This window comes from Vombatus ursinus, unplaced genomic scaffold, assembly GCF_900497805.2.
Source record: "Vombatus ursinus unplaced genomic scaffold, bare-nosed wombat genome assembly UNPS02014820.1, whole genome shotgun sequence".
Classification (NCBI taxonomy): Eukaryota; Metazoa; Chordata; class Mammalia; order Diprotodontia; family Vombatidae; genus Vombatus; species Vombatus ursinus.
The window spans coordinates 20,321,814-20,344,776 of record NW_020954598.1 but is presented as its reverse complement, the minus strand read 5'-3'; the positions used below and the strand labels follow the sequence as shown (position 1 = coordinate 20,344,776).

The following is a 22,963-nucleotide window of genomic DNA, read 5'->3' as shown; positions in this document are numbered from 1 at the left end:
AGGTGACTGGTACCCCTTTAAAGGAAGGGGTAGTGCCCCACCCCTGCCAGGAAAGTTGCCCTCAGAAGAACCAATGGAGACGTTGATTTAAAAATACTTTATTCCTTAGAAAATACAGCATTCAGCCCAGTAAGTCCTGCACTCCCTCAGTGACCCCCCCCATCCCTGCTTGCCCAGCTAAGCCCTGAGCCTCCGGGGGAGGGGGGAGGGTTGAACTCCCACCATCATACCCAGAGCTCACTTGCCATCCTGGGGGGTGGGGGTCTCAGAACTGAGTCGGGCTCAGGTCCCAGCTAACATCCTCTCCTATTCACCCCGAGGCAGCCCACTTCCACTCCCTAGCCTCAGCAAACATCCCTCTGCCCATCTCCTCCCTAAAACCTAGAAGGCCTGCCAGGTGTGGTGTTCCCCCATCTCAAAATAAAAGAAAAAAAGCCTAGCCCTATTCTCCCAACCTCGGCAGGAGAGACTGAGGACAGGGACAGAGGGCACAGGGAAGGATAAAGATGGAGATGGTGTGTGCAGGGACGGACAAGAATGTCCGGTACAGGCATGGGAGCGGGGGTAACACAAATGGGGGTGGTGGGGCCTGCAGAACACAAAAGCAGGTGCTCAACTCAATTCAACAGGCAGAGTGATTAGGGGAGAGGGGCTGAGGACACAGAGATGGAGAGTGGTGGACGTGAAGGTGGCCAAGATGGAAATAAGCACAGGGTGAGCTCGGTGAGAAGAGACAGATGACGACAGGACAGTGACGCTATGGGTGACAGGAATTCACACATCTCCCTCAGGGTTGACAGTGAGAGGAGGAAGAGAGAGAGAAAAAGGGGAAGAGAGACAGAAAAAGAAAGCGCAAACACACAGTAACTCCTGGGGGTAGGGGAGGGGCCTCTCCAGGTGCCAGAGTCAGGCTGAGCCCAGGTCACTGTGATCGAGGACACCAAACAGTTCTCAGCCCACTCCAGCTCAGCCTGTGGCAGACGACAGGTACAGGAGGGCCGGGCCCTTGCCTAGCTCTCATCCCCATTCTCTCCAGGGCCCCGGATAAGCCGCTTCTGGCCCCTCTTGCCCACCGGGCCCTTGGGCTTGGCGAAGGCCTGCTTAAAGGCGTGCTGTTTGGGGTGGACTTCATCATACAGGAACTCCGCCGTCAGCTCTGCCCCATCGTCAATCTCCATCTGGGGAGAGTGGGGAGGGGGCTTTAGACTGGACAGGCCCTCATGCCCCCATGCCACCCCACTGAGAACTAGGAGGTCCAGAACGCTCAGCCTTGGACTAGGTCTGTGGAATGAAGAGAGTCTGCTCAGGAGCAGGGGGCACCCCAGCGCCTGTCTCTCAGAACCCCGAGATGGATCCACTCAGATCTAGGGCCCTCTTACCTCTCAACCCTGACTCTGAGGAGTTTCCAACACCTATAGTTAGCCCACATTCTCACATCCATGAAGCAATATCCCCAAAACGCTGACATCTGAACCCTTGGAGCATATGTCCTTCCAACCCAGGTAAGGAACGGTCCCTGGGGCAGGGAAGGGGGCAAGAGCCCTGAGTGATGAATCAGGGCGTGCATCTGGGTTCTGGTCCCAACCCTGACACAAACATGTAGGGTGACTCAGTCCTTCTGGGCCTGTTTCCCTTTCCAGACAATCAGTGTGAGAAGCCCGCCCTGCCTCCTTCTCTGCAACACATAGAATGAGTCCTCGGCTGTGACCCGGGACCTCCGGGTTCTAATCCTGCCTCTTTCACTCTTTCAATCCCTTAGCCTCACTGGGACTTGTAAAATGGGGTTAATATCTTTGCCCCACCTCCCTCACAGGCTGTCATAAGGCTTTGGTGAGATACATCCTAGGATGTCAGAGCTAGAAGTTCACACTAGTCCAACTCTCCCATTGTACAGATAGGCAACCTGAGGCCCAAGCAGGGGAATCACATTACCAAGAGCTGGAATTATAACCCAAGTGACTTGAGCCTTTGAGTTTTCCCTGAGCTAAGAGACTCCTTCAGGAGAACAGTCTAGGATGATGTATCATGGATGGGGAATGAAGGAGGAGTAGGTAGTGGGGTTCTCAGGAGCCTCCACTGAGGCCTACCCCCCCACCACACACACCTTTTTGGTAATTTCCAACTGGAAATCCTGTTCCACGGAGTCCAGCAGTCGGCTTTTACAGCTGGAGTACAGCATCCGTTCCTTAATACTGCACTTGTATCCGGGCATGGAGTAGATGAACACTGCAGGTGGGGGGTGGCACGCCCCGGGCAGATGGGCCAATGGAAGATGGTGGGGGTCAGAGCTGAGCGCACAGCCTCCCTCCAGGAGCCTCTCTGCCCCCAGCACCCCAGGGTTCCACCTGCACCCACACCACCCTCTCTCCCCTTCCTCCCCCACTCCATCCCACCTCGGAGATCCTGGTGCCCCCCCCTTTGTCCTGGCATCCCTGCACCTTGCCCCCAGTACTAAGTCCCTGCTCACCCACAGACTCCAGGTAGTCGCCCTCATGGGAGTGTTTGTAGAGGAAGAAGTGGTAGCGGGCAGAGTCCTGGGGCACCCTCTTGGGCAGATCCGCCACCTCTGTGGGTTTCGTGTGGACCAGCTCGATGGTTTCCCTCTCCAGGTCCAGTTTCTGGGGGAGGCAACCCCTGTCAAGGCAGGGCTGGGCCCTGGTGTCCCAGGCTCCCAGCCAACACCACCCTCCCCAGACCTTCATGGAAACAACTGCACCAGAGGAGAAACTTGACTACAGGGACCGCTCCTCTCCAAGGGAAAATCTGAGGGTCCCCGTCTGATGCCCTTGGACCAAGGCTGAACCTACTAGGGAAAGGTCCCTATAGGGCAGCTCCTTTACTGGGGAAATTCTACTATACTAGAAAGATCTCCATAAGGCCACGTCCTTAACGGGGGTAATACCTCTCTGTAAGGGCAGTCCCACTATGGGGGGGAATGGATTGATAAAGGAAGGGGAGCAGCTGTAACAGTGAAGGTGATGATGGCAGGGAGGTCAGGGTGGTCCAGAGTCAGGAGAGACCTGGGTTGAAGGCCAACCTTTGACATTGGCTCAACAGTTCGCAAACGTTTTTTGCTCACTGCCCACTGTGACCCAATCAATACTGAAGCCCTCACGTCGGCACCCAATGCCAGGGAGAACTGGCATCCATCATAACCGGCCACAATAGGGCGCACACCTTCTCAGAACCAGTGTACTAGTTTGTGTGACCCTGGGCAGGCCACATCACTCTGAGCCTCAGTTCCTTCATCGGTAAAAATGAGGATAACAACAATTCCCATAGTCCCTGTCTTATACTTACTATTAGCCTCAAAATGAAATTCTGTGTGTGAAGTGCTTTAACACCAGATAAAATGGCACCCACGGCTCCTATCATGAGGGGTGCTCCTCTATCAGGGCACCCTTCTATGCAGAAATTCCTCTACAAACTCTTTCATAAGGACCCCACCCCCTCCCCTCCATAAAAGAACTGCCTTTTGAGGGGAAGTTCCTTAACAGAGCAATGATGCTGTAAGGGCAGCATCCTTCTAAGAGAAAGTCTGCTACAGGGCAATCTCTACCCTGGGGGACGTGTCTCTGAAAGGAAAGGTCCTTCACAGGGAACATGCCCGAAGGATTGAATCAGTCTTGGGGGGGAAGAATGAACACAGGAGGGAAGGGTTGAAAGCAGGGGTCCTGGCAGCCTGGAGGAATGGGGGGAAGGGCCTCACCAGCTGGATATAGTTGATTTTCTTCTGTTTTAGCAGCAGAATGGCCTGCTGGGCCTCCGGCTGCAGCGGGAAGGCGAGGCCTTGCAGGGTCTGATGCTTACTCTCCACACTGATCTCTGTCTTCACCTAAGCCACAGGGTCAGGAGGGGTGGGGGTGAGCCTAGAGCCCCATCCCTACTGCCACCCACTGCTCAGGAAGCCGCCACCCCCCCCCAGCTGGGCTAAGCACCAACCCCGCCCACCCACCCCGCAAGGAATCCTATTAACTACAGAAAAGGCCAAATCCCAGACCAGCCAGCCTCTTTTTAGGGCGGCTCCCTTCCCGAGCTCTGGGTCTGGGCCCACCCCAGGATCAGCTCCCTGGGAGATGCTCTCAGAATACACTCCAGATCAAACAAGGAGAGGAAGATGAATGGGCTGAGCTGGCCAGGACGGGGCAGGGGTGGAGAAGAGGGAGAGAAGGCCCCTGGTACAAAGTGGGAGAAGTCTGAGATTATCCGGGGCTTAGAACCCCAGCTTCCTCCTCCACCCCAGGAGAAGCCGCAGCTGACGGTATTGAAACAATCACAGAATCTCCAAGCGAGGAGGGACTTTTAGAAGAGATCTAGTCCAACCTGGGCCTGATCAGAAATCCCCTCAGTGATGTCCCCTGAGAAGCGCTGGGTGGGGGTTGGTACGATTGCAGTCAGACCTATCCTGCACCCCTCGACCCATAGGCTGAAGGCTGAGAAATCCTCGAGAGGAGCTAGCCCTGCTCACACACACACACAACTACACACATGCACCTATACATACATACACACTCACACACACTTATACACATATACATACTCATACACATGCACATACTCACATTTATATACATACACATGCACTCATTCCCACACTCATATACATACACACATGCACATATACAACACTCATACATACACACTCATTCACACATACACTTATACATACATACACACATCTATACATACAGACTCACACACACATACACACTCACATTTATACACATATACTACACATACATACTCATTCACTCACACTTATGCACAGATAGTATATACATACTCATACACTCACATATATGTACACATATACACACACATATACATACACACTCACACACACACACACACACACACACACACACACACACACACACCACACTTTCCCCTGTTGCTGCGCTCTGCTCTGCAGGAGAAGCCTGGAAGGTTTCATTAAGTAGAGCAAGCCCACACTAGACAGCTCATGTCACACCAACATGGGGTCTGACATCGTCCCTGAAGCAATCCCCATCCATCACAAGGCTGCCTTGTCCAGCCCTCTGTGGACCGAGGGGGCCAGGGTCTGCCCTAGCCAGAGTCCCTCTTTCTGGGCTGGGAGTGAGGATCCTTGGGTTCTAGACTCGGACCCCGAGGGCGCCTCCCTCGGGAAGGCCCACTCCTCTGTGGGCCTTCTCAGACTTCTCTGATTGCACTGTGGAGGAAATGTCAGTAAAAGCCAATAATTAAGCTTCTTTAGGGGAGAGTTTTGGGGGGTGACCGGCTGTAGACGGGAGACTTTTGTGACCTCCTTGGGGCCTACTGAGACAGAATGAGAGGTCCTACTTTGACCAACTCCCCAATATAAGCTGGGATGAGTCACTGTTTCTCAGTGCCTCAGTCTCCTTCTCTATTAAATGGGCAGAAAAGACTTCTGTCCAGACTCGCCCCCAGAAGGGCTAGGGAGGATCCAATAAGCATCTCAATGGGAGTGCTCTGAGGCTTAGCACAGGTGATTCCTGATGTGTGTCCGCCCCTTCTGGGACCGGACCTTCTCTTCTCCCCTGTCCAAGGGCCACACCTCATTGATCCGGATCTGCTGGAGTTCCCTCTCTGCCATGGTCAGTGGGGCTGGGGCAGCGCAGGACGACACGTGTTTCTGGTAGCCGCTGAAGGAGAGGTCATCCTGGGGGTAGAAGACAATCTCATGAGCGGGAAAGGGGGAGATGGGTTGAGAGCCGGCTACCCCCTCGCGGGAATCACAGCATGCCCAACAGATGCTGGCAGGAGGCATCTCCTAGGCATCTCCCTTCCCTTCTCCCCTCAGTCTCCACCTCTTTGAAATGGGAACAACAAATAATATTTGCACTGTACCTCACAGGAATGTCACGAGGCAAGTGTTTTGTAAACCTTAAAGTGCTCGAGAAATGGCAATCCCGGCGGCGCAGGGGAGAGGGCACTGACCTTAGAGTCAGGAAGATGTGAGTGTGAATCCAGCTATGGACACTAGCTGTGTGACTCCAAGCATATCACTTAATCTCTCTGTGCCTCAGTCTATAAAAAGTGGGGATAATAACAGTACCTCCCTGCAGGGTCATTGGGAGGAGAAAATGAGCTACCGTAAAGCATTACATAAGTACTAGCTCGAGAGCAGGGACGGTTTCTTCTGTGCTCTTCTTTGTATCCCCAGTGCTTAGTATACAGCAGGGGCTTAATAAACGCGTATTGACTGGCTGACAGCCACAGCTAGTAAGTGACAAAGCCAGGATTTGAACCCAGGTCTTCTCATCTCAAATCCATCCTGTCCACTGGACCACACCACAGCTAGTATTACTCCCCCCGCTCCCCGTTGCTCAGTTTCCCCACAGGGACTCTGAGTTGTGTGTTTTATGTCCAGAGAGCACAGTGCAGGCCGGGGCCAGGGGCGGTGAAGAAGTAAGCAGGGAAGCCTAGCAGGGATCCCTCTAACCAGGAAGGGCCAGGCTTCAGCCTGGACACCCTGAGTCCTCGGCAACTCGGGGGACAGTACATGGGCTTATGCTGCCCCCTGGCGGCTCACACTGGGCCGCAGCCCAGAACCACCTTCCTAGGAGGAAGCCCAGCGTTCAGCTGGGGCATCAAGGCCAGCCTCTGCTGAAAGACCTCCAAGGACAAAGAGCTCACTACCTACCAGGCATCCTATCCCACTTTTTCAGAGCTCTAATCATCATGAAGTCTTTCTTTAGAACAAGCCTAAATCTGCCTCCCTGTACCTACCACATAAAGTGCCCCATCCTGCCCTCCGGCTTTCCCTCTCTTCCTTCTTCTTCATTCCTAACTGCTTATATCTGTGAGATGGAAAAAGCCCTGGGCTGGAAGTTGGGAGATCCAGGTTCTCATCTGACTGCCAAGACCCTTCTATGGGATCAAGCAACCCACAAGCATTTATGATTTATTATCTGTCATCCAGGAGAGCTCCACGGACTTGGAAGCTGGGCTGAACTTGGGAAGATGAAGTTTACTAAAGAAAAAATGTCAAAGGGCAGCTAGGTGGTGCAGTGGATAGAGCTCTGGCCTTGGAGTCAGGAGGATCTGAGTTCAAATCTGACCTCGGACACTTGATACTTACTACTGTGTGACCCTGGGCAAGTCACTTAACCCCAACTGCTTCACAAAAAAAAAAGAAAGAAAGAAAGAAGAAAAGAAAAAATGTCAGGTATCACACTTGGGTTCAAATGAATCAACTTGCTACACCCAAGCCGGGGTTGGACCACGGTTACAATAAGGCCAGACCCAGAGGGTTTAGTGGCCTGCAAGCCGACCTTCTCTGCCTGACCACAAGAAAAGAATGTGCTTCTAGGTTGCTCCCAGAGAGGCAGGCCAGAGGCCAGAGAGAAAGACTGTCACACCTGGAGTACTGGGGTCAGTTCTGGGCCATACATTTGAAGAAGGGCTGGAAAGGATCCACTGAAGGGTGACCAGGATGGAGAACGACTTTGAGGGTTAGCTGAAGGAACTGGGGAGGTTTCCTGGTAAAAAGAAGACTTTCAGTGGGCTATATTTAGAGACCTGGAGAGCTGTTATGGAAAAGAGGGATTCAATCTGGTCTGCTTGGCCCTGAAAGATAAGACTAGAAACAGCTGCTGGTGAGAGAAATGGTTATCAAGTAACCAAATATTGGGGAGACCCAGCATCTTTTCCCTTCATCGGGAGATTAGGTCAAAGCTTAGTTCTCTTAAGGGCAGGGCCTGTGATGAGATGAAATCTTACCAAGAATTTAACCTAAGGTGAATTCTAGCCCATAGCATTCCCAAGGCAGGGTACATTGCCCAAGGCTGGGAGTGGTCAGGCTTGAGATAGTCTCTCTTTGTCCCTGGGTGACATAATCAGTCCCCCAGCCTCCCATTAGAACAGGTCCACCTCTCACTATAATATTCATTCTCTCTCATCACTTGTTAACCAGTAAGAGTCCACTGCCACCCTCAGGAACACCCACTCTTCCAAGGGCACATGAGCGTTGAGCGAGTTCCATGAAGGGTCTTTGGTATTTAAGAGTGTTACTGACCCTTTTTATTAATTATCTGCTAGAATAATTAATAAAATAATTAATTACCCTGAAATCACGTCTCTAAAACTTTTTATGAGTCACTGGGTGCCCCCTGGCATTCCCCCCCACCCTGCTTCCTAGCTTCCCCATCTCTTTTAGTGTTGTGTTCCCCCATTCAATTCTAAGTTCCTGGAGGGCAGGACCCATCTTTCCTTTTCTTATTTGCATCCGAAGCACTTAGCAGGGTCCCTGACACACAGTAGGTGCTTAATAAATGTCTACTGAATTGAATTAAATTGAAATTACAGAGAGGCAAATTTAAGCTTCCCATCAAGGAAAACTCCCTAACAATGACATCTATCTCAAAGCAGGATGGCTACGTTGGCATAGAGGGGCTTTCTCTTCACTAGGGGTCTTCGAGCAAAGGCTGGATGACAGCTTGTCAGGTATATGATCCAGAAGTAAGAGTGGAACCAGATGGCCACTGAGACCCCTTCCAACTCGTGAGATTCTGGGTCTCCTTCCCTTTCTGGGCCTCAACTCCCTTATCTGTCAAAAGGGGACAGTAACACCAACCTGCCATTTTCTCAGAGAACGTAAGCTTCCTGAAAGAAGTTGTCCCACTTCTGTACTTGTATCCTAAGCACCTAGACCAGTGCCTGGAACACAGCAGAAGCTTAATAAATGCTTACTGACTGATGGATATCAGGGAAGGGTAATAGAGACATAGAGATAAAGCATATTAAGCGTGCCTACTTTGTTCCAGACACCGCGTGATAACCACCCACATTTCTATTACAAGTGCTTTACTCACAATGCCCCTGTGAGATGGGCAGCAAAAGTATAATTATCCCTATTTCACAGATGAAAAAACAGAGGTGTGAGATACTGAGTGACAAACATAGTTCTGCAGCTACCAAGTGTCAGGATTTGAAGCCAGCTCTCTTGACTTCCAAGTCCAGAGCTCTTTCCACTTTAGAGTACAGATCTAAGGGATATCTGAAGCAGAAAGAAAGAAACTTTAGGGTCATCTAGTAAAGACCTCTCCATGTTACAGATGAAGAAACTGAGGCCAGAGAGGGGAAGGGCCAGGAACTGAAGAAACCCCCCCCCCGCCTGGACCACGTCTGATTAGTACAAAGGGTGGTGGAATGGGGGCTTGCCCCAGTACCTAAGGATGTGGTAGAGTCAGCGATCAGGGCCGTGCCCAGCTCCAGGTACCCACAGATCCCTTCTATCTCATACCATAGGATGCCTTGGGGCGAGGGGAAGTGGGACATACCTTCACTGTCCCAAAGAGTTCGTCCTTGATGTGGCCCCCACCAAACTCCTTCTTTACTGTCGCTCTCGTGGCTGCGTAAAGCATCTTCAGTCGAACCTGGGGGAGGGAGGGTCCATCTCAGCTGATGACCAAGGGGCCGGCAACATGTCTCCCTCCGACCGGAGGCTCTCTGAGTTCAGACCTGTCTCAGCTTCCTCAGATCAAAGGGCTGGACCATATCTTGTCCTCAGACAAGAGAACCCCCCGAGGGCAGGACAGACATACTTCTCTCCACCTAGCTCTCTGAAGGCAGGATCCAGGCTTCCCCCTTGGCTCCCCAATAAGGGCTCTGGTCCAAGAGAGCCTCAGTTGCAGGATCAGGAGAAAGACACTGCCCCCGTCTCAGCCCATGCAGTCCCAGCCCTAGTCGTGCCTGGGGAAGTCTGATGGGCCCTGGTCCTGTGTGTGTACACTAGTGGGGGAGGAGGAAGGAGGCTCACCGGAGAGCTGTCAGGAGACCAGGCGATGAAGATCCACTGGAAGCCCTGGGCGTTGTGGGAGTCCAGCCGGTACAGGATGTAGCAGGGCTGGCCTTCATCCAGCAGAGGCAGGACGGCAGCGTCGTAATCCTGTTCCCATCCCTGGGCTGGCTCCCTGAAGGCACCCAGCACGAGCTGTTCTGGGGGCGCAGGGCGGGGTCAGCCCCTTGAGCAGGACGGCAGCTACTCCCCCTCCCCAGACCTCACCTTGGAGCTCACATGATAATGAATCTAGGCGCTAAAAGCAGGACAGTCTTTCCCCAACCCCCAGCCCCAGAGCCTCCTCCCCAAAATGTCAGGCTGGACCCAAGCTAGACTCCAAAGGGGACAGAATCACACAATGTCAGAGCTGAAAGGGGATCTTAACAGCCCTCCAACTGGTATCTCTTCCTCAGTCTCTCCTCTCCAATCCATCCATCACGGGCACAGGGACTAGATCTGGGATCTCCTCAGGATAGCGAGGAAACAGTCTCCTGATGCAAGTTAGCATTTTCCCATAAACTCCAAGCCTCGGAGGGTCACCTAGCCAGCACGGGTCTGAGGTGGGATATGAACCCAGGTCTTACTGGTTTCAAGACTTCTCCACCACTCTGAACTCTGACTCTGGAACCTTCCAGGGCTCTGACAGGCAAACGTTTGCCTTATTTATGTTTCCTGGATCCAGGTTTTCATTTCCCCACACCTATTCAAATCTCTCTCGGTAGCCTTTTATGTACCACCTTCCCCCATTAGGCTTTTTCATTATATCCCCAGCATGGCACCCAGTACAGAGTAAGTACTTAATAAATGCTCCATCCTCTACCTACATCAAACCCCTTTCAGTAGCCTTTTATGTACCCCATTAGAATGTGAAGAGAAGGACTGTGTCCCTGGCTTTTTCTTTGTATTCCCCAGCACAGCACCCAGTACACAGTAAGTGCTTAATAAATGCTCTATCCTCTACCTAACTCAACCCCCTCTCTGTAGCCCTTTATATACTGTCTTCCCCCATTAAAATGTGAAGACAAGGACTGCATCGCTGGCTTTTTCATTATATCCCTAGCACGGCACCCAGTATACAGTAAGTACTTAATAAATGCTCCGGCCTCTATCTATCTCAAATCTCTCTCAGTTGCCCTTTATGTACCATCTTCTCCCATTAGAATGTGAAAACCAGAACTGTGTCATTGGCTTTTTCACTGTATTCCTCAGCATGGTACCCAGTACACAACAAGTGCTTAATAAATGCTCTATCCTCTACCTATCTCTCCGTCTTATCTCTTGCTGCTGCCAAAATAACCTTCCCTAGACCTGTGCCTTGGGAATAACCATGTAATTCCTGTTTCAGAGGCTCCTTACTGCCATGAGGAAAATCTACAAACTTGTCAGGCTGACACTGAACGCCCCGTCCATCCTGACCTCTGCATTCCTTATTCCACATTATGTCCCTTCATGCACCCTATGCTCCACCCAAGCTGGTAAACCAGCTGTTCCCCAAATCTGACAGTCCAGCCAGCTATCTCCCATACCTGGGGTGCATTCCCCACTGACCTCTGCCTCTCACATTCCTCATGCAAGCAAGGATCAGCTCAGATGCCGCCTCCTTCATTCAGCCTTCCCTGATTCCCCGACCCAACCCCCAGCTGAAAGTGACCTCAACCTCCTCAAATATTCTCAAAATTTTTTGAAACTTTCCTTGGCCTCCATCACTTTCTATCTTGTATTATACTTACCTAACACAGAGGCAGCTAGGCCTGTAGTCAGGAAAACCTGAGTTCAATCCAGCCTATTACTAGCTGTAACTCAGGCAAGTCACTTAACTTCTGTTTGCCTCAGTCTCCTCAACTGTAAAATGGGAGTAACAATAGCATTTGCCTTCTATGGTTGTTATGAGGATAAAATGAGATAATATTAGTAAAGTAGAGTGCCTGGCACAGAGCAGGTGCTACATAAATGCTATGCTAGCTATATTTTCCTGAAGTCACATTTCCCTTCCCCCCTTCCCCTGAGGGAAATGCAAGCTCTGAGGACCGAGAACATATCGAGTTTGTCTTTGCACCGTCCACAGCCCAGCAAGAGGACCTCTACATAATAGGTGCTTAATTAGTACTTGCAGAATTGCATGGAAAAAATGACAGTCAGGTCTCCTGATTTCCCTCCTGCCAAGCCCACCCTGTCCCCAGCAAGGTGTGACTTTGTAAGGCCCACACTCATTTCCACCTTCCTCTGGTCAACATATCTGGGAGAAGAAGGTAGGTATTATAATTATTGCAATAACAATAACAGATATTTCTATAGTAATTTACGGTTTGCCAGTTTCAGCTCACAAAACCCTCACAACAGCCCTGAGACATAAACACTGCACATATTATTATCCCCATTTTACAGATAGAAGGATTGAGGCCCAGAGAGGCTGAGTAACTCGTCCACAGTCACACAGCTAGTAAGTGTCCCCAACACAGGATTCCAGCCCAGGTCTTCCTGACTCCCAAGTCCACAGCTCTAAACACTACCACTGACCACTGACACAGACAGAGGGTACAGATAGCCTTATTCACAAAGTTGACAGACAGAAACACCGCAGGGTGAGGACTGAGTGTTGAGGGTCAGGAAGAGGAAATGCAGGGGGAGGAATGAGCCCCTAGCTGAGATGAAATGAAACAGGGTGACAGAGTACCAGAAAGGAAAGGAGAAGGATAAGAGCGCCCAGGACAGCTCGTCCTCGGACAGGGGGATTCACAGCCAGCCGAGCGAAAGTCAGAGAATTGCAATCTAGTTACTTGTTAACTGGTTACGTTGAAATTAGATTCAATTCAATTCAAAATATTTTAAGGGCCTCCTATGTGCTAAGCACTGGAGATAAAAAGAAAGGAAAAACATGGTCCCTGCCTTTAGGATTTCATAGTCTACAGGGGGTGACAACGTGGTAACCAGGGATAGTAGAGATATATACAGAGAAGATGGAAAGGGCATAAGTACCTGGGAAGGGCATGAGTACCTGGGAAGGTCAGCAAAGCAGGAGACTTAAGCTGAATTTTGAGGGAAGCCAGAGAAACCAGCACGTGGAGGTGAGGGGGAAGAGGAGGCCAGGCCTGGAGGGTGGCCAGCACAGGGACAGGACATGGAGGGACAAGGTCGAGGAACAGCAACTGGGCCCAGGCTACTCAATCACAGAGTTCATGGAGGGGGGAGGATTGGAAAGGTAGGGAGTGGCCATGTTGTGAAGGACTCTTAAATGACCAACAGAAGGACTTAATTGGGGGCAGCCAGGTGGCGCAGTAGATAGAGCATTAGCCCTGCAGGCAGGGGGACCTGAGTTCAAATCTGGCCTCAGACACTTGACACTAGCTGTGTGACCCTGGGCAAGTCACTTAACCCAAATGCCTAGCCAAAAAAAAAAAAAAAAAAAAGAAGGACTTAATACTTGGTCCTGGGGGTAATAGGGAGCCAGAGGAGCTATCTGAGCAGGGGGTGACATGGTCAGACCTATTACACTTTAGAAAAATCACCTTGGCATCTGTGCAGAGGATGGAGTTGAGTGGGGAGTCAGAGAACCAAGGAACCAGTGGGGCTTCAGAGACATCTGCTTGGATGCCTCCAGGGACGACGAACTCAGCAGTAGTCATGATAACTCATATTTACACGGCCAAGTTCACCGTTGGACGGCTCTGGATGCTCGAAGGTTCGTCCTTGGATTGATCCATGTTTACCTTTTTGTAACAAGCACCCTGAGATGCTCTGCTTGCTCCCTGGCTCCCCTCTCACACCCCGCCCTCGGCAAACAGTAAGTCAGCAATCCCCAGATGGGCTCCAGTGGGTCCCTGGGGGTAGCAGTGCTGAAATCAGATGCTGAGTTGCCAGAGGGAGCCTGCCCCCTCCCCCCAATAAGGGCCAACTGAGATGTGAGAACACAGATGTGAGGCCAAGCAGCCTCACCAACATCCTCGGGAGCCACGCCAGTGACCTACTGGGCCCGAGGCCCAGCCCAGTGGGGTCCCTAAACAGCAACGGGCAGGCAGCAGTAAGGCACAGCAGGGGAACTGACAGCCCGGAGAGCCCCTGCAGTCAGAGGCCATTCCACAATCCTCCATGGTTGACCCCCTTAACCCTGGCCCCCAGAGAGCACAGGCGGGACCCACAGAAGAGGCTCAGTCAGCTTTCTGGGCCAAATCTGGAATTCGCTCCGGCTCTCTGGAGCCTGGGAAGGTCCCTATTTAAGCCAATGATACATGTGAATCCTGGTACTGAGGTCACCATTTACAACAAAGCCAAATGCAAGGGGAAAGGCTCCGTCCCTGTGGGGTCCAGTCTAGGAGCAGCCAGATCTGACTTAGCCCAAGCGTGGAAAAGAGGGTCTGATGGATGCTACATTCACCTGAGACCTTTCAAAAACAGGGCTCATTGTGCAAAGTGAGGGATGCCTAAATATCCCCTCCCTTGGCCCCTGCATCTCTGGCCCAACACCAGAGAACACTCCTACCTCAGGGTAGGAAGGGGAGGGGAGGGGTTCCACCAGAACCCAAAGTCCAGCTTTGATCCAGTCACTCACCTACTGAAGAATCTTCAATGGCTCCCTATTACCCACCAGATTAAGTCCCAAACCCTCAGCCTGACATTTAAGACACATCTCGATGTGATCCCGACCTTCCTCCTTAGCTTCATCGCATACACATACTGGGATCACTCCAAAATGCCCCAATCTTTCTGCATCTGTAAAGCAGACCCAACCGGTAGGGCCCAGATCAAGCCCCATCTCCTCCAGGAAGGCTTCCCTGACTATCCCTAGACTACAGTTCGTCCCAGAGGTAGAGGCTGTGGGGCTAGATCCACCCCTTTGTATTTCCTCTCTAGCTGTCCCCGTCTTCCCCCAGATGGTCAGCTCCCTGAGGGCAGACCCAGATCTGGGGCTGTTCTTTGTGGCTCAGGCTTTGAGGTTCCCAAGACCCACTGACTCTCTGCTCCTTCTCAGCCCAAGCTGGGACTGCTACCATCTGCAGCCATGACAGAATCCAAATTCACCAGCGAAGGAGCAGGTTGACCACACATGGACCTCCCCAAACTTTTCCAGGTGCATGGCAGTCCCTTCTCCCCCAGCCTCTGCACACACACACACAGACACACACACACACACAGACACACCACACAGGCACACCCACACACAGACACACACCACACACACAGACCACACACACAGACACACAGACCACACACACACCAGGAAACAGAAACCAGATCGGCCTTCTCTCACCTTTTCCCCTATCCACAACCCTAACCCTGGCCTTGAATCTAAAATTCTGATCTTCTGACTTCACCCCTACTCTTAAAACTCCCTCTAATCCTGAGACATCCATATTTTCACTCTGACCCCCAAACCCTTATCCCCCCAAATGTAAACAAAATGGCCAGGAAGAGAACCCCGCTTCCCCCTCACTCCACAACCATCAACCCTACGGAAAGTTATGGAGGAAAGAGTCTGGCTTTAGACTCAAAGGGGCTCGGGTTCGAATCCTTGCTCTTTCATTGACCAGCTGTGTAATTCTGGAGCAGTACCTTCCCCTCTCTGGGCTTTGGTTTCCTAGCAGGGAGGGGAAGGGGGAGCTGAGCCCTCTCCAAGCTACCCTCCAACTCTCCATATGACAACAACCTATGACCTGCCCCCTCATAGAGATACTCACCATCCTCAATGACGACTTTGATGAGCCTAACAGAGCCGTTCCGTGCCTTGGCAAAGAAATCCTTCAATTCAGGTGTGGCTACAAGGACCAAAAACATGATGGTCAGAGGTGCCGGTCAGGTGAGGACCAGGGGGAACGGACACGTAGCCACAGGCTCAAGTCCTGGAGAAGAGTCCGCCGGAGCAGGGCATAACAGACTTGGGGGGGCCTGAAGGCCTCGAGTTAAATAGAGCCCCACCATGTGACTCAGGCAACCTGATCCCGAGGTCAGTTGAACATAATCTCCCAAATTTAGCTGATGGTGTCTCGGGCACGGCCGGGGGCCAGATCAGGTGACAAGGAGTCTGGTGGGGGGAAGGGAAGGCTTACCCTCCCCAGCACCCCACTCTGATCCCCACTATCTCCACTACAAGAATCACACATTCAAGGAAAAGAGGCCAGCAGGAAGATGCTTCCAGCTCACGAGCCCCACTATATCTGAGGCCGGTTACCCCCAGCCCTGCGTCTTGGTTCTTCTGTCCACTTCATGGCTGCCACTACAATTTCTCCAACCTTCCCAAAGAAGTATCCTGTGGCCCCAATCAGTCCCCTTGAGAGTCTGGGAGCCACTGCCCTCCTCCACCTGCCTAACATAACCTAAGCACCCCAGGGTTGACACATGACTCCCTGGCCCCCTGAAAAGCAGACCGTGAACTGATAATGTGCTGACCTTGGCCTAAGATTGTACCTCCTGTTCACACTCAGACCCAGGCCCTCCCCCTTCCCAATAAGCACTTCCTAGAAGAGAGAAAAGAGGTTAGTCATTCTACAGTCCAAGATCATGCATACTCATTCACACACGTGTGCACACAATTACATAAATGACTCATGAGAACAGATGCACGTGGTTACATATACAGTACACACAAGTATGTACATATGTGTGCATACACACTTATGTACTCGCTTGCACATGCGTGCTCACATGCACATGTACTCATGTGTGCATTGTGCATGCATGATATTGCATTGTGATAGAGGACAAGCACGAATATACAGGTATGCAGCTACCTATGTGCACAGACACCCCTGCAATGACATAAACCTAAAAATGTAGGTATATTCTAATGCACACAAACACAGTTGCATGCTTATAGCCCTTCAAGCCTGTCCAGCCTCATCATCAATGGAGTACATCTATGAAGCTGGCAGCACACTGAGCCTGCTGGCCAAGGTGCCCGCCCTCTGGGCAGTGCCAGGATGTCAAATGCTGCCCACACCAAGCCAGAGGCTCAGAAAAATGGCCCAGCCCCAAAGAAGCTCCAGTATCAGTGGGATCTTGAGGTCGACAGAGGAGAGAGAGCTGCTTCCTCATTCCAGGTAGTCAGGGCAGGCTGCCTGGAAGAGGGGAGCACTTCGGAAGCTGCGCAAGGGAAGGCTGGTAGTCTGGGGAGCTGAGAGCAGGGTACAGGGGAGGCCTTCCTTCCACGGGCTTCCAGAGAATGTGCCACGTGCCACAGCAGCGTCAGTGAGGACAGACCCTGGCTAATGCCAGGCCCTCGACAGCAGAGAACCAGCCGTGGGGAGGCCATGCGGGAGCGCAATGGGAAGAAGCAGGTAAGCTGAGCAAGGACTTCTCATCCTGGAAAAATGGTGAGTGGGGGTCATGAAGGGAGGCAGGGGCAGAGGACAGAAGAGGATGGAGGGAAGGGCTGTACTTCCTGGTGGCAGGGGGATAAATGCGATGACCTGAATGACCTCTCTAAAGACTATTAGAGAGGTCTATGCTTCCCCAAGTCTGGAGCTGAGATCTCTTGACCTTGGGTCCTTGGCACGGAGTAGGAACGCAACAGAATGTGTGATGCTGTACACACAGTTATGGGCTGAAGTCAATGGGTATTTTTATACTTAGGCGAGGAGCCAGCCCTCTGGGATATAAACAAGCAGAGGCACACCCCCAGGTCCCTGACCCCCAATCCCATTCCAAAGTGGGGGGGAGGGGCAGGGCACTGGAGCTCCTCCAGACTGGTTTCTAGTAACCCCACCTCTAAGGGGTCCTGGCCAACCCCATCCTCCATATTCTGTCTGGGGCTTTGCTGGTGCTACAGAAAAAAGCTGGGGAATGGCTCCACAGGGCAATGGGAGTCTGCTCCTACCATCTTGCGGAAAGAGTACTGAATGTGTCGCCATAGGACCTTGGTTCAAATCCCTATCTCACTTCCCCTCTCTGGACCTCAGTTTCCTCATCTGTAAAATGAGTGGATTAAACTAGATGACCCCTAGGATAAGCCATTCACTGTCATCATAATCCTAACAGAACAGAAAACTTTGGGGGAAGAGGGAATAGTAAGAGGCTGAGGGGAAAAAGGTACTCCTCTCTTCCCCAGGGAGGAGAAAGTAACCCTAAGCTCTGTGCCACGAGAGCCAGGGAAAAAGTCCCTGTCACTCAGAACAAGAACTGATGACCTGCCAATTTCCCTTCCTTCTGGCCTTCCCAGCCTTCCAATTCCATTGGCCTCCCTGACCCCCAGCCTGCCGACCCTGAAGCCCCATCCTGCTTATTGGCTCCATGACTGATTCCCAAGATCTTCCTGGTTCTGTCCCCATTCCTGATCCATAGCCCCACCCCCCTGGCCTCCCCAGTAACCCATCCCAAATTTACAGACCCTACCTTCTCCCAGACTCCCAATTCATTCCACAAGGCTCCTAGGCTCCCTAGCCCCTAGCTCACTGAGCCCCATTCTTCTGACCTCCCAGGCTCCCACATCCCACCTTGCCTCAATCTTACAGACTTCCCAATGAAAATTTCCATGAAATCCCCCTTCTTCTGGTTTCCCCACTTCTCCAATCCTTATTCTGCTGACATTCACTGCCCTTTCCTCTGGTCCCCATGTCCTCCCATCCCTAACCTGTTGCCTCCCCAATCCTTTCCTCCACTCTCTTTGGATCCCTAATTCCTATCCCACCGGATCGTGGCTCGGTGCCTAGAATTAGCATTTTAATAAATGCTTATTAATAGACTTATCGATCAACTTCCAATCCATTGCCTTCTCAGCATCTCCTTTTCTTTTGGCCTCCCCAACCCTACCCCATTCCCAGCCTACTGATCTCGTTCCCTTCCCCCTACTGGTCCATCCCACCAGTCAGTCAGTCCCCATCAATAATCCAGGTCCAGCCTAGGACACCGGAGCTGAGCAAAGCTGAGCTGAGCTAAGCCTTCCCCATAAATGTTTCATGGGGCCCCTCCCCAGGCCCCAGCACAGCTTCCTTGGGTTACAGGCTCAACTCCCTCCACTGAGAGGGGACCCACAAAGGATCAGCCTGAAGGCAATTCAGAGGCTGGTGGGCCTAACTGGGGGGAATGATGGAGGAAGGGGCTGGAGCACGGGAAGGGATAGAAATATTAAAGACTAGATGGGGGATGGGCAAAGAGTTGGGAAGAGGAGACAAGAAGCCCAGAATCTGAGGAGTGGGGAGGGAGGTAAGAGAAGAAGATGAAGAGACAGCCAAGGTAACATGATTTCCTCATCCCCACAACCCAGGTTATTTCCTCTCTCCGAAGTCCCTAGAGAAGGAAGTTTATTGTATTGGGGAAAGCCCTGGCCCAGGAGAGCTGGGTCCCAGGTCTGTCTCTGACACTAACTCACTGTGGACCTTCCCCTCTTGAGACTTTAATTTCCTCATATATAACATGGCGGAAGGGAGAGTTGGATTGGATTGTCTCAACAGTGCCTTTCCAAGCTCTGATATTCTGTGGCATCCATGACAACTTCCCTTGATGAGGACAAGTTTGGGAGCTGAGACCCTAAGCTGGGAGGCCTGAGTCTGCCTATCCCTCAGATGGCTCCAGCTCAGGGACAGACAGATATTCCCTCAGTCACTGATGTGTTTGGGAAGGAATGAGGGTGGGGGAAGGAAGGGGAAAGGAAGATCTAGGGCCTAGAGGGGAGGAGGGAAAGAGAGGAAGGTCCAAGGTTTGAGTCAGGAGGCAACTGGGGTAAGAGCAGACTGTGCCACGGTGGGAAGGCCAACTTTCTGCAGAAAGAAGAAATGGGAAGAGGGGGAGGAAGAAAAGATGCCCCTGAGGCTGCTGGGGTATGGGCACCTCTCCACATCTCTGCCTCCCTAGTCCTGTCTGAAGGCGATGCAACTCCAAAAGCCTGAATCACCCACCCCCTTTCTCCAGCTGGAAGCCAGAAGACAGCAGACTTGCGATGGTTGCTCCCACCTCCCTCAGTTCTGAGCGAAGAACAGGGAGGGCCTGAGGGTTCAGAGACAATCTCCACCAAGCTCCAGCCCCAACGCTCGGAGCCTCAGCCTGCAAGACAAGAAGGGGTATCTGAGAGGGACCCCGGACCTCATGCAGAGGGGCCTGAGTCATCCTCAGCTGGAGATAGCTGGGTCTAGGAGACTAAGGGTTGTTTGGCTGGGAAGCCTGTCACACTCTCTGGTCATGGGGCTTCCAAGGTGGCATGGGGAGAAGGGGTCATGAACTTTATGGTCCAAGGGCTGAGCGGTCAGCCTTGGGAGCCAGAGGACAAAAGTTGCCTTTACATATAGTAGGTATGAGGATGGCCACCCCTTCGAGATGAACTTGGGCCAGCCCCAGTCTCTCATCGACCCCAGACATGCTGCCCACGGGTACCAGTGAGGCTGGACCCAAGTGATATAGTCCTATCATGAACCTAATACAGTTTGACAGCTCACAGCAGGGGGTCCGTGGTAGGAACCCCTACAGAAAGCCCTGGCAGGCATGATCTGACCTAGATTTTGAAGTCAGATAACTGTAGGTATTGTTAAACACTATTTGGACTCCTAGCCTCCAGCTGCACCATCCCCCCCCAGAGACTCCCACCAACAAGGCCTCCTTTACTATTCCTAAAGATCCCAGGGAACCAATGGGGTGGCAGAAGCAGTCACTATAGTAAGAAGCCTCCAATGACCTAGCCATCTCTCAGCTCATTTGCCACTGAACTGAAGCCTCACCCCATGACTCCCACAGCGAGCTTTAGGTCTAAATCTAGAGGATACCGAGGGTATATATACCAGGAGGAAAAACCACAATGGCGGAGCTGGACAGGACCTCGGACACCATCTGATTCAGCACTCTCATTTGACAGAGAAGGAACCGGAGGGCCAGAGAATTATCGCAAACTCCTAGATTAAGAGCTGGAAGGACCCTCCAGAGGTGATCTACTTTAGACCTCTCATTTTACAGATCAAAAAGCAGACCCAGAGAAATAAAGGGACTTGGTGCATGGGTCACAGAAACACTCAGAAGCAGAACCAGGATTTAAAATCAAGGCCTGTAAACCTAAATCTAAAAGATACTTTCCATTATACCACATTGAAGAAGAGTTTTATCTAGTCCAGAGACTCTTAACCTTTTCTTGTGTTGGGTTTCTTTGGCAGTCTAGTGAAGCCAGTGGACCCCTTCTCAAAATAATGCATTTAAATGTATAAGATATACAGTATCATAATAGAAACCAATTATATTGAAATAAAGATCCATTTTTCTCCAATCCAAGTTAATGGACCCCCTGAAATCAGAAACCCCTAAATTAAGAAACCTAATCTAGCTTAACCCTCTCGTTTTATTGATGGAAGAACTGGAGTCAAGAAAGGGGAAGAGGCTCACTCAGGGTCCACCCATCAGATGTGAGCTGGTGGGGGTGAAGGAGTCCTAGCCCTATCATTCACTCCCAAAGTGAGCACGGGGCAAGTCTCCACACCAATCGGAGTTTGTTTTCCCACTTGTAAAATGACGAGGTTGGACTAGGTCCTTCCAGCTTTGAGCCTGTGATCCTCTGTCCTCTCAACCCCTATCATCTCTAGGGCTCTAAGATCACCCAGCTTCAAGCTTCTATGTCCCTTCCAGCCGGACTAGTTTGGTTTGCTACTGGGCACAGCTGCCCCTCCCCAGCCCAGATGCAGCCACTTTAGAGGAAGAAACAGCCCTAGAAAGGCTCCAAACGGCCTTGGGTTCTTTCTTCCTTCTTCCTGTCTTGGGGAGATGCTGAGTTTGGGTAATATCTCCAAGGGTCAGCCTCTAGAGTCTATGGGTCACTCAGTTTCCCAGAGGGTACAAGAGATGTATAGTGCTCAGTTCTCAGATAAGGCTGGGTGGAGGAAAAGGGGTAGGGAAGAGGATTAGGTAGGGGCAATTCCTTCAAGAGGCACTCCTTAGCAGCACAGAAACACTGGGTACACCCACGTGCACAAATAATCAAAGTATAGGCTGTTTGATCACAGTGCATCCATACACCACGGTACATCCACAGACATACACACAAACACACACATATGTGCAAATGCCCCCTGTGATGCAGAGAGCACACACACACACATACAATTACACATATGAACACAAAGCTCAAGGGGTCGGTGAGAAGGAAACCCTTTGTAAGCCTCAAGGCAGTATAGAAACGGGTGCAGTTATTACAGGATGCATTCAGAGCAGACAACATGTAAGGCATACACTCGCTCACATACATTGCATACACACGCATGCACCCATGGATGGGTGCATGCACATACATGTAAACAGATGCATGTGCATCCATCCCAGAGCCCGACTGGTGCAACCAAGGCTTCCGGGGCGTGGGCCCCAGTTGCTGGGAAGGAAGCGATGGGTGGGGGAAGATGATCGTTAGAAGGGAAGATGGAAGGCGGACCAGGGACGTGGGGGTGGGGTCGCTGGCGGGTGAGAAGGGAGCCCGGGCTGCTGGTGAACTAGGCGGCTCCTCCCGCCCCCTGAGTGGGGGGGGGGGCACCATCTGGACCATCCCCCGCTGGGCCCCAGTGCCCTCGCTCACCGTGAATGCCAGTCTGATGGGCCATGGCCGCGGGCCGGCCCAGCTCCGCCGAGCTCCTCAGCAACAGCAATAGCAGCGATAGCAGCAGTAGCAGCAGTAGCAGCAGCAGCAGCAGCAGCAGCAGCAGCAGGCGCAGAAGCAACACCAGCAGCAGGACCTGCAGGAGCAAGAGGATGTGGCACTCGAAGCTTCCCGGGCGGTGCCGCAGTAACTCCCGCCCCGTCCCGGCCCCTCGGGGGGCCGGCCCGGGGCGGAGCTCCAGAATCCCCTCCCCCCAGAACCTTCCCTCCCCGGGGCTCCGCCGGGCGTAGGGGGGCGGGATCAGGACAGGCGGATGCAGAAGAGCGTGTGCAGGTGAAGGTGGAGGCTTGCACCATCCAGGAGCACGTCGGGGCAGGGGAGGGGCTGCCCGGGGCTCTTACTGCGTCCTCCCCGCCCGGCTCGGAGGGCACGGAGTCCACCCAGCGGAAGAAGACGCTATGAGCAACACAGCTTGGCAGAGAGAGGAAACTGGGAGCTTCCACCTTCCTCTACTAAGAGCCTACCTTGGTGTTAACAGCCCTGTGATTTCTGTCAGAACCTGGGCAGAAGTCGAGCTTATCCCTCCCTAAACTCCCTTAGTCGCTATCAATCCTGCCACCATGCCAGGCCCCACGCTCCAGATGATCATAAAACTTACAGCTGGAATGAATGGATAGCTGGATGGAAGGATG

The 22,963-nt window shown here is 52.1% G+C and overlaps 1 protein-coding gene across 1 annotated transcript; it reads right to left on the bottom strand.

The window, feature by feature from the left end:
- Nucleotides 1–82: 82 nt before the first annotated feature.
- TWF2 (twinfilin actin binding protein 2) lies at nucleotides 83–22,399 on the bottom strand. The gene is made up of 9 exons (XM_027836911.1): nucleotides 22,251–22,399; nucleotides 15,457–15,534; nucleotides 9,764–9,942; nucleotides 9,285–9,380; nucleotides 5,558–5,662; nucleotides 3,710–3,835; nucleotides 2,468–2,618; nucleotides 2,105–2,226; nucleotides 83–1,178 (listed from the first exon to the last, which is right to left on the bottom strand). Exons 1-9 carry the CDS (start codon nucleotides 22,273–22,275, stop codon nucleotides 1,011–1,013), a joined length of 1,050 nt encoding a protein of 349 aa, XP_027692712.1. The 5' UTR covers nucleotides 22,276–22,399; the 3' UTR covers nucleotides 83–1,010.
- Nucleotides 22,400–22,963: the final 564 nt, after the last annotated feature.